This window comes from Schistosoma haematobium, chromosome 2, assembly GCF_000699445.3.
Source record: "Schistosoma haematobium chromosome 2, whole genome shotgun sequence".
NCBI lineage: Eukaryota > Metazoa > Platyhelminthes > Trematoda > Strigeidida > Schistosomatidae > Schistosoma > Schistosoma haematobium.
The window spans coordinates 43,323,487-43,339,259 of record NC_067197.1 but is presented as its reverse complement, the minus strand read 5'-3'; the positions used below and the strand labels follow the sequence as shown (position 1 = coordinate 43,339,259).

General features: G+C 37.1%; 1 protein-coding gene across 1 annotated transcript in view; it reads left to right on the top strand.

The window, feature by feature from the left end:
• PAK3_2 (Serine/threonine-protein kinase PAK 3) overlaps positions 1 to 15,773 on the top strand; it is an 84,560-nt gene that overhangs the window by 54,803 nt on the left and 13,984 nt on the right. Inside the window, exons 9-10 of the mRNA XM_051215289.1 lie at positions 9,207 to 9,486; positions 12,722 to 13,018. Coding sequence (XP_051068494.1) covers positions 9,207 to 9,486; positions 12,722 to 13,018 — 577 coding nt within the window. The remainder of the gene's footprint in view (positions 1 to 9,206; positions 9,487 to 12,721; positions 13,019 to 15,773) is intronic.

The window sequence follows — 15,773 nt, the reverse complement described above, 5'->3', positions numbered from 1 at the left end:
TTCTAGAGGTACTTGAAAAGAAAATGGGGTTAGAGTTGGTCTTTAGTAACCAGAGAGCATGACTGTAGTGCCCAAGAGATAATTATTTATGGTCGGTCATATACGACCTTTTTGTTAAGTCGTTTTCGTGTTAGCTCTCTACTTGTTGGGATCTTACCACCGAAGACGGAGATTTGTGGGATAAGGTCAGGTGTGCATTTTTAGGGTCAACCTTTTCTAACCCCACCCATCCTTATCAAAAGGCAGCATCGCTGTAATTCTGTTTGCCTGAAGGAAACAATCAGCAGAATGATTTCTCCCTCGGACCTTGGGTTTGCTGCTTTTAGTTTTACCGGTCTTCAATCGATTTGTCTGACATTGAGGAACGATTGTTCCAGCTAGTGTAGTTCGAATGATTCATCGGGATAGGTAAGCCCGACCACCACGCCAAGGTAGCAGCAACGGTCTTTTTTTAATAATCGATAGTCATTCCTTATTTCAAGTGTGTCACCCTTTGTGCACAGGTCTCCCTTTACTGTTTTTTGTTATTCGAATTGTGGCTGTTTGTACTTTTATGTGCGTGTTGTAGGACTAAATGCTTTCTTTATTATCTAAATAATAGAAGATTGCTATTATATAACTTTCTCGTTTGTCTTGTGTGTTAACTACCTTGATGTCGTTTAGTTAATCGCTTAATTTATGAAGAAATAAGTAAATTAATAATGTGAAGTTTGTTTTGTACATCTTGAACTGACCTTAGTTAGACAGCCATTATAGATCCTAGGTTCGATCTATAGATAGAGTTACGGATGCACACTACTGATGAGTTCCAGACTAAGACTAGACAGTTGTATTGTACTTCTTGGTTTTAAATAGTTTTTTAACAGAAGTTAGTTTATGTGATAAACTATAAAATTTAACAATCTCCAGTACTGTCTTACACTAATTGATTCAATAGGTCAATCAGGAATTTCAAAACTGATAAATCCATGTGATTGGACAAGGAGTGGATTTATTATACAAGGAATGAGACCGAAATGTTTAATTTGCTAAAGGACATGAATATATTTTCATATAAATAAATTAGAGTTCAGTTGTTTCTTGATTCTGCTTAACCAAATAAGTTGAAATCATGAGACCACCATGGAAAACCTGGAAGCACTGGACGGCCGTTTCACCCTAGTATAGGACTCCTCAACAGTGCGCATCCACGGTCCCGCACCCATGCGGGATTCGAACCCAGGACCCACTGGTTTCGCACGCGGGCACTTAACCACTATACCACTGAGTTGGCCGGCATCCAACGGTGTTAATGTCTAACTTCAACCAATCCATGAAGTTGCGCCACCGTACACCATTGTCTTCAGTGAGCTGATATCTCACAACAGACCTGGTTGAACTCCACTGGTAACGGCTTCTCACTAGAACTCCAGAAGTATCTCCTCAAGTCAGCCACTAGTGAGCAGTTGATTAATATCAGAATGGGTTTTGTGGAGATTTTCAACCTATGAAATTTCTAAAAATATCTCCACAAAACCCATTCTGATATTAACCAAATAAACTTCCTCACTTTGTCTTTTTTCTCGAATAGCCAGGCGTTTATGTATACGAAGAGTTCATATTCAGTATAAGGTCTTAAACACCTCATGTCAAAACACTAATTTATAATATGGTTTATACAACCTCGATCGACCACTGGATCGCGAATTCCAACCACTGTCCCACCTGTTTTGGTTAAGTAACTGTATTATAGTCTCACTCGCTTACTGAATTGCTTTGGTTCCAGAGGATCCTCAGCAATTTTAAATTAACTGAAGAAACCCATTGCATCAATAAGCAAAACAATTAGCTTAGGGAAATACACTCACAGCTAATTTGGTACGTGCTTAGCAGTAGCATCTATGTTGTATATTTTATTCTATTTGACACTTGTCAGCTTCATGTATCTGGTACGTCCCAATATCAATGTTACCATTAATAATCATCATCTACCACGATTCCTTAGTTGTGGTCCTATGGATTGTGCTACATAGTAGATTACGAAATTAACAGACATGGCTCAACATAGAAACCGACGGAACTTCTGCCATAGTTTTCTCTTAAATTGTTCATAAAAACTGTTATGACCTTGTTCTGCCTACTCTAGATTAAGACCTTGACGCAGTAGGCTGGCCGGTTTAACCTTGAGGCTAGTACGCGTGAGTTCGAGGTGGGATAGAGAGAAGAAAACTATTCTAGCACCTGATTGGCTGGCAAGCACGAGAATGAGAGAAGACAAGACAGTTGGAACACTATTGACTGTGTTGCGATATTCTGATTTCCTTGGAAATCTCTGAATTCAGATTAGTGTAAAAAGGTACATGAATAAATAGGTGATTTACCTGACTACAACGTACAATAATTTGGAAAAATACAATTATGTCCAAAACTTGGAATTAGGGTAGACAATAAAGTGCAAAATATTATGTTTAAATTATAATAGCTTCGGAATAAAAAGGGGTATGGCAATGAATGATACACCGAACGAAAGCTCATGTTCTGTAAAATAGACTAGGGACAAAAATAAATGTCAGTGTTTTACAAGCTTTGAATAAAATGAAATAACGTCCCGAAAAATAGCTTTCGTAGTTTGTCAGAGCTTCTTGTATCCCTGTTTACATCAAAAACTGAGAAGAACTCCTTAAAGCTGAACAAGTCTATCTTGGATGGATTTTGTTAACTGAACTGTTTTTTCTGTCATAAACTGTTCTCATCTAATTCTTTATTTCTTCACAATGTCACAAACACACCTTTAAACGACACTTTACTTAATAATTCATACAATTTTTCTGTAGGCATGACAAGGAGAACAATAAAAACAATCTTTAGTGTGTCAAAAATAAATAACTATTTCATTCTTATTAGCTAAAGTTTTCCACAACTGTCTGTTATAACTATGTCCCAACATGTCGGATGGAAAAATCACACTTAACTTTATGCCATCATTTTCTAAATTGATGGAATAATAAGTAGAACAAAATAAAAAAATGAGTACAACAAAAACTTAATGAGCATTGAAAACGTTATACAACATCTGATCTAACTTTCATATTTAGTTTAACTGTATACTATACCAGAAGGGGTTCTGTGGAGATTGTAGTAATTTCAATAATTTAGATCATGAGTTAATTGAAGCTAGACCACCATGGATAACCTAGAAGCAGTGGACGGTCGTTTCGTCCTACTGTGGGACTCCTCAGTATTGCTCATCCACGACCCTGCCTCGCGGGATTCGTGTCCAGGACCTATCAGTCTCGCGCGCGAGCGCTTAACCACTAAACCACTGAGCCGATGGGGTCGTAGATGCGCACCGCTGAGGAGTCCCACAATAGGACGAAACGACCGTCCAGTGCTTCCAGGTTATCCATGGTGGTCTAGCTTGACTTGTGATCGCAACTATTGAAATGTATAGCATACAGTTAAACTGAATATGAAAGTTAGCTCAGATGTTGTATAACGTCTTCAATGTTCATTAAGTTTGTGTTCTACTCATTTTTTTTGTTCTACTTATCTACTTTTTAAAGGACTGACCTTCGTCAACACCTGAACTAAGGATAGGGAGTAAAGCAGTCGAACGCGTCGACAACTCCACTTGGAAGTCTGATCAGCCCTAATTGGTTGATGTCTGACGAGATCTCAGCACGGATTCGAAAAGCTCGTTTGGCTTTTGCCAACTTACGTCACCTATGGCGAAGGCGAGATATCCGCCTATCAATCAAGGGACGAGTATACTACGCAGCAGTTCTTTCTGTCCTATTTTACGGCTGTGAAACGTGCCCATTAAGAGTAGAAGATACTCATAGGTTACTAGTTTTGATCACATATTCCTTAGAAATATTGCTGGCGTCTGCTGGGATCACCGGGTAAGTAATAGTGAGGTTAGACTCAAGGTATTAGGGAATGATGGTTAATCAGTTTGTGATGTTGTATATCTTCATCGACTGAGATGGTTGGGTCATGTGTTACGCATACCTGAACACTGATTACCACGACACGCAATGCTGACTAGTGTTGGGGATGGTCGGAAGGAAGTTAGGGGCGGCCAAACCAAAACGTGGCATCAGTGGTTGAAGTCACTAACTTCTAGTCTTAACCATGTTGGTAGATGCAGACTACTTAGTTGGATTCCACGTGACTATCGTGACGAATGGTTGGAGATTGTGTGTGACATGGTTCAGAATCTACCTTAATGGCATCGATTTATACACTCTTTGCCTTCCCTTAAACTATGAACTCTACGGACTCATTCTTTCTTTTTGTATTATATCCCTATACGCATTCCTTCTTTTGTATATTAACACCACTGAATTAACAAGTTCTATGAATTTGGTGTTCATCTTGTTGTGCTAATGAGTGAAGTGTGGCAACTTGTACCGATGCATATATCTGCCTTATCCTATGTTGTAGTTGATTGATTGACTTTGGGCATATTATTTATCTCACGTTCTCACATATACATGCTCTTCTCAAGTATATAATTTAAAACATCTTAAGTTATTCTTATCATAATTTCATTGTGTTTAATTCAATCTCATATAGTATGAATATCACATATATTACACTTGTACACAATTTGTTTCATGTTCAATTAAATTATAATTGGTTTTTTTTTTATAGATTTTATTCTCTGATATTTTTGGCCTAGCTACGGATCATGTTTTGTTTATTTATAGGCGTCTAGTGTATAACATATGTTGTTCTATAAATTATCAATGATACTTATGTTTCTCTAATTTTATTTTCTGTTAAGATTGATATTATGAATGGATCAATGTTAGATTACCATTGAAAAGCTGGAAGCACTGGATGACTGTTTCGTTCTAGTATTGGGGGACTCAGTGGTCTAGAGATTAAGCGTTCATGTGCGAGACCGAAAGTCCTTGATTCGAGTCCCTCGTGCGGGATCGTGGATGCGCTTTGTTGCGGAGTCTTATACTAAGACCGAACGGTCATTCAGTGCTTCCAAGTTTTCAGTGATGGTCTAACATTGATCCGTTTATTATATCAATCTAAACTCAACAATCTCCACAATCATATACTGATTTCTTTCCTGTATTTAACTATTATTTTATTAAAGATAGCCTGTTATCGAATTTATGAAATAATCTTGTGATTTTACAGTCACTTTTAAAATGATTAGTAAAGTCCTATTTGAACCGAAAGTATTTCATAATCGAGATTATGAAATCGGCTTGAGTCTAGTGATTTTAGGTAGCTTTTTTCTATTGATTTTCTAATACTCAGTTTTTCAACTTTATTTATTTGAACACATAACTGTTCTTACAAAGGGGTACCGAATACATATGCACTGCATAAGTCATTTGATTTTTGTGTGGGCTTAGTTACTAACCGGGTGCCCAAACCGAAGCAGGTGGTTATCTTAGGAGTCCACTCCCCGAGCCTTTGACCTAAAGGTCTAATCCAAAAGGCAGTGGAGTAACTTCAGGAGATGCAGTCGTATGGTAGCCGGTGACCAACGATTGGTTTATATGCCATTTGTTCCCTCAGGATACTGGAGCCAGCCCATGTGCATCATTGGTTCGGAATCAAGGTTTTCCAACTCCCCTTGGTGGATCCTCCATATCCACCAACTCGGTCAGTGCACCGGACATTCGCTTTTCGTCCTCTCAATTTCATGAACAACAGTAATGCCGTGAGTAGGTAGTGAGTAAGACTTCCCTGACAATCAGTGTGTACGCCTGGCCATGTAAGAGCATTTAGAGAGAGAGAGAGAGAGAGAGAGAGAGAGAGAGAGAGAGAGAGAGAGAGATATGATTCTTCCCACCCTCGGTCGTACCACGGCATTTTTTTGGCGGGAATGACACTACCATAAAATCTCATTCATCTGAACACATCATAGGGATTTGTTTGATTTATGTGTTATGCATAGTCGGCATAGAACCAAATTGAGCATTTGCCTACTACTTGGTTCAAGGCTGTTTTTTACACTTTATCATAACAATAAACAATTTGCCCTAATAGTTTTAAACGTGCTCTAGATTATAACATGGTGATATATCTACCAAGGTTTTTTATGTGATGCAAAATAAAAGACATTCTGTTTTTAATTGTGATCATGAACCTATTGATGTTAGACCACCATTAAAGACCTGAAAGCACTGCTGAGGAGTCCCACAGTAGGAAGAAATGGGCATTCACTGCTTCCAGTTTTTCAATGGTTGTCTAGCATCAGTCGGTTCATGATCTCCACAACCCTATACTGAGAACATTCTGGGTTTTTTTTTACTTTATAATTTTGTATAAGAAACCGATAGCCTTGTTACTATCGTTTAATAGTTACACTTTTTTCCTCCTGTTGTTTATTTATTCTTTTGGAAACTACCCTTCAGTAATCCAGTTAGTTAATCAATAAGGGAGAAAGAGAGAGAAAGAAGGAAAGAAAGAAAAAAAAACAAGACATAAAACACATCTAGATAATTGTAAATGGTTCATCTTCTATTTTTAACAAACAACCTAATTGGTTTCTTTTTTACACCATTCATTTCTTTTTGAAATTATATTGTCTGACACAATCATCATTTTCACTGTAATAAAACACACAAAACAGTTTAATCTCATTGAATTGAATATAATATCTATTTAGAATTAATGTGTTGTGTATATTTTGATATAGGAATGTTTCTTTCATCCATCTTCCTTCAATATATATAGGCCTGTGTGAATGTTATTCATAATATCATTATGAGAGGGAGACAAAAAGTAATCTGATAAATTAGTGATAAAAAAGTTTGATATTATTTATTTAGTGAATAATACAATAAAAGTTATTTCTTTAAACTCCTAAATGCATTGGTACGGCTGAGAGTGGGAAGAGTCAGCTCTCCATCACTAAATGCTCTCACATGACCACGTGGATACAACTATTGTCAGAAAATCCTACTCATTTCTTTCTCGCGGCGGGAGTGTTGTTTACGAAATTCAGAGGATGAAAATTGAATGTCCGGTGCTTTAACCGGGTTCCTGTTTCTTTTGGTGGTCGACTGGATTATAAAGACCTCGACATTTGAGGGAAAAAACGGCATACAACCGACAGTTCGGAATCAATTAGACGATTTGAACTTCGCAGGTGACATAGCCCTCCTGTCGCACATACACACGACCAAATGTAGATAAAGACAGCCAGTGTAGTAGCAGTTTCTGCATCAGTATGCCTCAACATACACAAGGGGAAAACCAAGGTCCTCAAATACAACACGGAAAACATCAACCCAATCACACCTAACAGTGAAACTCTGGAAGATGTAGAATCCTTCACATACCTGGGAAGCATCATCGATGAACAAGAAGGATCAGATGCAGACGTAAAGGCGAGGATTAGCAAAGTAAGGGCCAAATTCCTACAATTGAAGAACATATGGAACTCAAAACAACTTTCAACCAATATCAAATTCACAATCTTCAATACGAACATCAACACAGTTAGTTCCATAGTACGGCGCTGAAACGCGGAGAACTACCACAACTATTATCAAGAACGTATAAGTATTTATAAATAGTTGTTCAAACAAGATACTCAACATCCATTGGCCGGATACCATCAGCAAAAGCCTACTGTGGGAGAGAATAAACCAACTTCCATCTAAAGAAGAAATCAGGAAAAGACGATGGATAGGACATACATTGAGGAATTCATCAAACTGCACCACGAGGCAAGCCCTAGGTTGGAATCCTGAAGGGAAGCGGAAAAGAGGAAGGTTAAAGAACATATTACGTCGGTAAATAGAAGCAGATATGAAAAGGATGAATAACAACTGGGAAGAGCTGGAAAGGATTCCCCAGGACAGGGTTGGGTGGAGAATGCTGGTGAGTGGCCTATACTCCTTCACGAGGAGTAACAGGCTTAAGTTAACCGGGTTGGTGGATATGGAGTATCCACCTAGTTGGGGTGGAAAACCCTTATTCCAAACCAATTATGCACATGGGCTCCAGTATCCTGAAGGAACAAATGGCGTATGAACCTATTGTTAGTCACCGACTACCATGTGACTGCATCTCCTTACGTTGCTCCACTACCTTGTGGATTAGACCTGTAGGCCGAAGGCTCCGAGTGTGTCCTCCCAAGAAAATCACTTGCTTCAGTTTGGGCACCCGATCAGTATCCTAGCCCTCACACAAATTGAATGATTTATATGACGTATATGTATTCGATGCCCCTTTGTACCAATGTTTATGTGTTTAAATGAATAAATGAATTCCACTTCACATTACAGTCCATTTTATGATTTCAATGGTAATTAAACTATGAATATTGATTGAAAATTAGATTCGATATTATACATAAAATATCGTTTTTTTTTCATAATTATATTTGAGTGTTGTATTGGAGATTATTGAGTTTTTCAGTTTTACATTACTAACTGATAATAATTAAATAAGCAATTGAAAATCAGGATGCACTAAAGATCCGTTTCATGACAATTCGAATCCACAATCTTACTATAAATTAAACATGAGATTTTCAGATATCCTTGCAACCACCGACCAGCATTCTCCAATCCACTCACTCTATTCTGGGCCTCCATTTCTAGTTCTATCCAATTGTTGTTCATTCTTCTCATGTCTGTCTCCATTTCTCAGAGTAAGGTGCTTTTTAGTCTTCCTCTTTTCCTTTGGCCTTGAGGATTCCATGTGAGATCTTACCTTGTGACACAGTCGAGTGTTTTCCACAATGTGTGTCCTATCCACTTCCAGCACTTCTTTCTGATTTCTTCCTCCGCTTGAATCTGGTTTGTTCTCTCCCACAACAGTAGGTTGTTGCGGATGGTGTCTGGCCAACGGATCCGAAGTATTTTGCATAGACAGCTGTTAATAAACACATGTATCTTCTGAATGCTGGCTTTCGCAGTTATCCAAGTTTCCTCCCCATACAGTAGAACTGTTTTGACATTTGTTTTAAAAATTCTGACTTTAGTGTTGGTTAACAGACATTTGTTTTGAGTTCCAGATGTTCTTCAGTTGTAGATATGCTGCTCTTACTTTACCGATCCGCTCTTTCACGATCATACCTAATACTATACTCAGACCAATCCATCTTGGACAATAAACATTTGTATTTATTGAATTGTTCACTGCAATGTGTGTTTTTTTGTCTTCAAATTTTCGATAATACTCCAGCTATGTTATTACATAATGAATGTCTAATATACTTTTATATCCTTTTTGTTTAGAGCATCTGGTGTTGTTTACAGTGGAATTGAATCAACAACTGGACGTCGTGTTGCAATAAAACAAATGAATTTAAAAAAACAACCTAAAAAAGAATTAATTGTTAACGAAATTTATGTAATGAAAGTTAAAAAACATCCAAATGTTGTTAATTATTTAGATAGTTATCTTGTTGGTGATGAATTATGGGTTGTAATGGAATATTTAGATGGTGGTTCATTAACAGAAGTTGTTACTGAAACATTAATGGATGAAGGACAAATTGCAGCTGTATGCAGAGAGGTAAGTGTGCATATATATACCATGTTCTTTTTTGACTCAGTAGTCATAAAACGAAATGAAATATCAAGTTAATAGAAGTAAGTAATAGTATTAGTGGTGGTCAGTCAGTCAGCTACAACGTAGGACCAGGCAAATATATGCATCGGTCCAAGTTACCATACCTCATTAACACAACAAGATGGACACCGGATTCATAAAAGTAGTAGTAGTAGTGGTAGTTAAAACAAAATTACAAGTCGAAACTATAATTCAAGAATAATAAATCTATCGAATTACGAATAAAACAATAGTGTTAAAAACTGCTTATGTTAATCTGGGCCATCTTTGGCGCCTCCATGATGTTAGTCTGACTGTGAATGGTCGGATCTACAACACGTCGGTGAGAGCAGTGTTGCTCTATGCTTATGAAATCTGTCCTCTCCGAGTTGAGGATGTTAGATGACTCTCTGTGTTTGATCCTTGTTGTCCTCGAAGGATTGCTGATATTCAGTGACAACACCATGTTAGTAATGCAGAGGTTCGGCATCGTGTGTTCGGGCACAGAGATGATAATGCAATTGGTGTCACCATCTTGAAACACCGACATTGGTGGCTTGGACATGTTCTACGAATGTCGTCCCAGAGAATTTATTTGCCGACACTGGGACTGGTTGGAAAAAGCGGAGAGGTGATCAATGCACTCATTTTGGTTGTAAGACAAACATCTAGCGTATACCATAAGTGATGCAAATTGACAAAATCTAGGTAGGTTATCTGAATTCATACCAAGATTTCATCCGACACAAACCCACCAGTATCGATAAGACTCCCAGCTAGCTCATACTTTTTTGGTCAATTTAGTAAATGTGAGAAATAAATTTCAAATATCTACACACTTCAATGTCGATTTGTGAGTTTTCAGGAACGGATGTATATTTTTTTTCAAAAAACTTCGGTATCTTTTCATCTATGTTTCTATTTTAAAGTACTCAGGTAGGTAAGTTGAGTAAACAAAACACGCTAGATGTTTGTCTCACAACCATAAGGAGTGTATACTTGACAGTAATCCGCTCTGGATTATTTCAAAGATAACCAAATGGTCTCTGAAAATACAAAACATGCGTAGGCTTCAGGTTTCTAAGTATCAGTCAGTCAGTCAGCTACAACGTAAGACCAGGCACATATGTGCATCGATCCAAGTTGCCATACCTCAATCGCACAACAAAATGAACACCGGATTCTCTGAGCTGGCTCACAGAACAAAACTTTATCATAATCATCCACCTGAGCTACAAATCTCCTCCACCATCCCACAGAGATTTTTCCTTATTTCCTTATACGAAATGCTTATAAAACTATGAAAAGTTTTTTTAGGAGATATTTCCCAATTCCTTTTTCATTTATTTATTTAATTTGTGTATATAGACAAGCAGAAAGGCAGTTTTTTTTTATATATGGAATATATATCCTGCATTTTAAGTTTAGAAAATTGAACGTTTCCCTTTAGATTTCGATCTGATTGGTACGTAATCGATTGTAGCTATGAAAATATCGTATCAACTACACACTAATTTCAGTGTATTCACTGTCTTACTTAACAGTGAAATCAAGAACTCATTTTTCCTATTTGGGACTAGTCAGTTGGATCTACTTACGACATCGCAGTGTTGATGTCCACAATTAGACTTGAGTTCACCAACCATCGCTTCAAACACAATCTTGTTATTCACTAAACCATATAGTAAATATTGTAAAACTTCAAACTTTATGACCATGTCAAGACAGTCGTTTCATGGTAGACGTACACCAGCAGAGACTGGTAAATTACAGTTCTGAATATCAACAACGGGGAATTACTAACTGTTAGTAATAACTAAGTAAACTAGTGTTAAATGTCTTTAGTTTACTGTTGTTTTTTTTCACAAATCCTCCATACATCTAATAGTCATGTGCTCACTAGTGACTAATTTCTGTAATTCTAATAGGAAACTGTGAGTAGTAGAGTTCGACAATATCAAGTATAAGGCAATCATAGATTATTGACATCGGAAGATTGTTTCAAAGCATCGCGAACCGATTGAAGTCTGTAATATCCAATTATCAAGTCTTCAATTCATTGATCGAAAATATTAGGCACTTACCACAAAACCTGAAGCTGTTGTATATAGTCCCTCATGATGTAAGTGTGCACTTTCGAGAAGTTCCCACATTGAAATAAAACAACTGATCAATGTTTCTTTGCTTACAAATAGTGAATCATATAGTCCTGTTTAGTGAAGACGTTGATAAAATACAGAGCGTTTTGGTAGCACTGAGCAACAATGCCAGAATGTTTGGGATGCGCTCCTCTCTCTATAAATGCAAGTTGTTACTTCAGGACTAGCCTGCGTCAATACCTGAACTAAGGATAGGGAGTGAAGTAGTCGGACGCGTTCACAACTTCACTTATCTTGCAAGTCTGATCAGATGCCTTAGAAATATTGCTCGCATCTTCTGGGATCACCGGGTAAGTAATAGTGAGATTAAACGCAGGGTATTAGGGAATGATGGTAAATCAGTTGACGAGGTTGTGAATCTTCATCGACTGAGATGATTGGGCCACGTATTACGTATGCCTGAACATCGATTACCACGACGTGCAATGCTAACCGGTGTAGGGGATGGTTGGGAGAAAGTTAGGGATGGCCAAACCAAGTTGTAGCATCAGTGGTTGAAGTCACCAACTTCTAGTCTTAGCCATGTCAGTAGATGCAGACTACTTGGTTGGAGTCGACGTGACTATCGTAACCAATGATTGGAGACTGTGTGTGACATAGTTCAGAATCGATCACAATTGCGTAGATGTATACACTCTTTGTCTCTCCTTAAACCGTGAGATTGAAATTGCTTTGTACCTTTCTTTCTACCAACCAATTCTTATTTCTTTTATATATGACCACCTTTGAATGAACTACTTCTATGAATTTGGTGTTCATCTAATATATATATGCCTAGTCCTACGTTGTAGCTGGCTGACTACAAATAGTTATCTAATTATGATCAGTCCTTGATGTTACTGTACAAAATTTTATTGAATGGTAATTTTTCTCATTCTATTTATTCTGTATTTCTCGTTTGTCTACATGTTTTTTTTCTTCTTCTTCTTCTTCATCTTCGAAATACGTACACACTTGTGAATATGGTTGAATTCAATATGGTTATGATGGTGATGATACATTCAAATGATTGTTTATTATACTTCTATATTACAATACAGTGTTTACAAGCATTGGAATTTCTTCATAAAAATCAAGTGATTCATCGTGATATTAAATCAGATAATATTTTATTAGGATTAGATGGTTCAGTAAAATTAACTGATTTTGGTTTTTGTGCTCAACTTAGTCCAGAACAAACAAAACGTTCTACAATGGTTGGTACACCATATTGGATGGCACCAGAAGTAGTAACAAGAAAACAATATGGACCAAAAGTAGATATATGGTCACTTGGTATTATGGCTATTGAAATGATTGATGGTGAACCACCATATTTAAATGAAAATCCTGTTCGTGTAAGTTTTTATTTATTTGTTTTTTAAATATTTTCTTGCCTAGTAATCTCAACTTTAGCCGCATAAAGATATATCAATTAAATTTACTCGCGTCTTTGCGATGTTTTCCCAGCTGACGAATCTCAAATAGGACGAAACGCGCGTCAAACTGGATTCCACTACTAGCCACTATCATCCATCTTTGCTTATAATCCATGTGACCTAAGGCTATATCGAGGCAATCCGCACAGGATGTACATATGCCAACATGAAACTGATCCATTGCAGTCCTAAATAACAAAATGGGAAGATACAAGTAAAACAACACCAAGTGAATTTTTACTTCCCGATTACTGCCTCTAATTTTACTAGTTCTACCACTATGGGATTTTGAATCGACAATTATTATCTCTGTGCTAATGTTGTGGTATGACAACTTGAACTGATGTACATACACAAGAAGTTCTACGTTGTTGCTGACTGACTGAAAATGTTAGATCGAAAATGAAATATTTAATGAAAATTGTACTCCATTATACAATGTCTACACTGATCAAATGAACAGAAAATATTTAGAAATCTTTGATACAAAACACTTATTGAATATTTGAAACGTTGGGAAAATAAAACCTCTCAGTCTTGTAAATTTTTCCTTTGTTTTTGTTTTTATTATTTATTTATTTATTTCAACACATAAATATTGGTAGAAAAGGGCATCGAATACATATGCGCCACATAAGTCACTTGATTTGTGTATGGACTGTGATATTGTCCGGGTGCCCAGACCGAAACAGGTAGTTTTATTAAGACGATACAGCCGGAGCCTTCGACCTACAGGTATGACCCACAAGGTAGTGGAGCAACGTACGGAGATGCAGTCTCATGGTAGAAGGTGACCAGTAATTGGTTCCTGTGCGTTTTGTTCTCTCAGGATCGTGGAGATCATGTGCACCATTGGTTTAGAGCGAGGGTTTTCCAACTCCCCTATGTGGATCCTCCATGTCTACCAACCCGGTAATGCGCCGGACATTCAATTTTCGTTCTCTCAAGTTCGTAAACAACAGTAATACCGCGAAAAGGCAGTGAGTAGGGTTTGTATAGTAGTGGCTGTATAAGCGTGGCGATATGAAAACATTTGGAGCGGGGGAGCTGACTGTTCTCAATCTCAGTCGTACCAGGGCATTTGGGGGCATTCAATTATTGAAATGCAGTCATTATATTGATAGTTGAGCATTATATATGTGTGTATGTGCAAAAATAAATATTTGTAATTGTAATTGGGTAACTTTGTAAAGGATTACCAGAACTATACATTTACTTAATTCGGCTATGAAAATCTGATTAATTAAATCTCTGTAGAACTTCAATGTAGACAAATAAAGTTTGAATCAGGTACAAGGAATTTATCACTTAAATATTAATGCCTTACATTAAACTGCATTTTTTGTTAGCACAACATATAAATGAACAATATTGTTCTCTTTATTAGATCTTCATTAGTGTTTATTCAATTTAATTTACAGTAATATTTATTTTAACGCATGTAATCTGAAATTTATTAAGGTAGTTTATGATAACAATGGAATAGATGATGTAATAACAGATATTAGTTGTAATAAGAATAACGCCCCCAAATGCCCTGGTACGGCCGAAGGTGGGAAGAGTCAGCTCTCCCTCTGGAAATGCTCTCACATGACCATGCTTATATAGCCACTGCCACACAATTCTTACTCACTACCTTCTCACGGCATTACTGTTGTTCATGAAATTGAGAGGATGAAAAAAGAATGTCCGGCGCACTAACCGAGTTGGTGGATATGGAGGAGCCACCTAGGGGAGTTGGAAAACTTTGATTCCAAACCAATGATGCACATGGGCTGGCTCCACTATCCTGAGGGAACAAATGGCATATGAACAAATCGTTGGTCACCGGCTACCATAGGACTGTATCTCCTGAAGTTTCCCCACTTCCTTGTAGATTAGACGTTTAGGTCAAAGGCTCGGGGAATGAACTCCTAAGATAACTACCTGCTTTGGTTTGGGCACCCGGTCAATATCTAAACCCACACAAAAATCAAATGACTTATGCAGCGCATATGTATTCGGTACCCCTTTGTAAGAATAGTTATGTGTTGAAATAAATAAGAATAACAAATGTTTGAATCAATGTCTCAAGATGGGAAGTAGACCAAAACTTGAGGAAAAAATCCATAGTCAAATGATCATCGTTAAAAATGATCAAAACTAGGCAATAAGAGATGTATTCAAATAATTAAACAGTAAAGAATATATTTGTGGAAGTGATGAAGAAAAATAAATGAACAACAAGCCTAATTCAGCCACGGAAACGATAAGTATGTCAAAATTTATTATAATGAATACAAAGAATTGGGTTGTTAGCTCCAAATCCCTATGGCTTCTGCTATATATAAAAGATGGAATCAAACCGTATAAAGAATAGTAGTAGTTATGCGGTAAATTGCTCTAAAGGATTCGGTCCTACCTACTACTTGACCTCTGTCTATCAAATGTGATAGATCTCAGCTAGCTGTGTATTATTATGGTCATAATCTTTCTCAACCACCTAGGGAGCAAGACCTAATGGGGGATCTAATTAGAAACAATATCATTCGCTTATATGTGTTATTCTAGTTTCCAATATAAGAGTTTTTTAGTATTCCCTTTTATCAAATCATTAGTAAACTTCATCTATCGACTAAAGGTATAGTTGTAAATATTCATTGATCTGGTCAATTGAATTGATAATATGCAAATA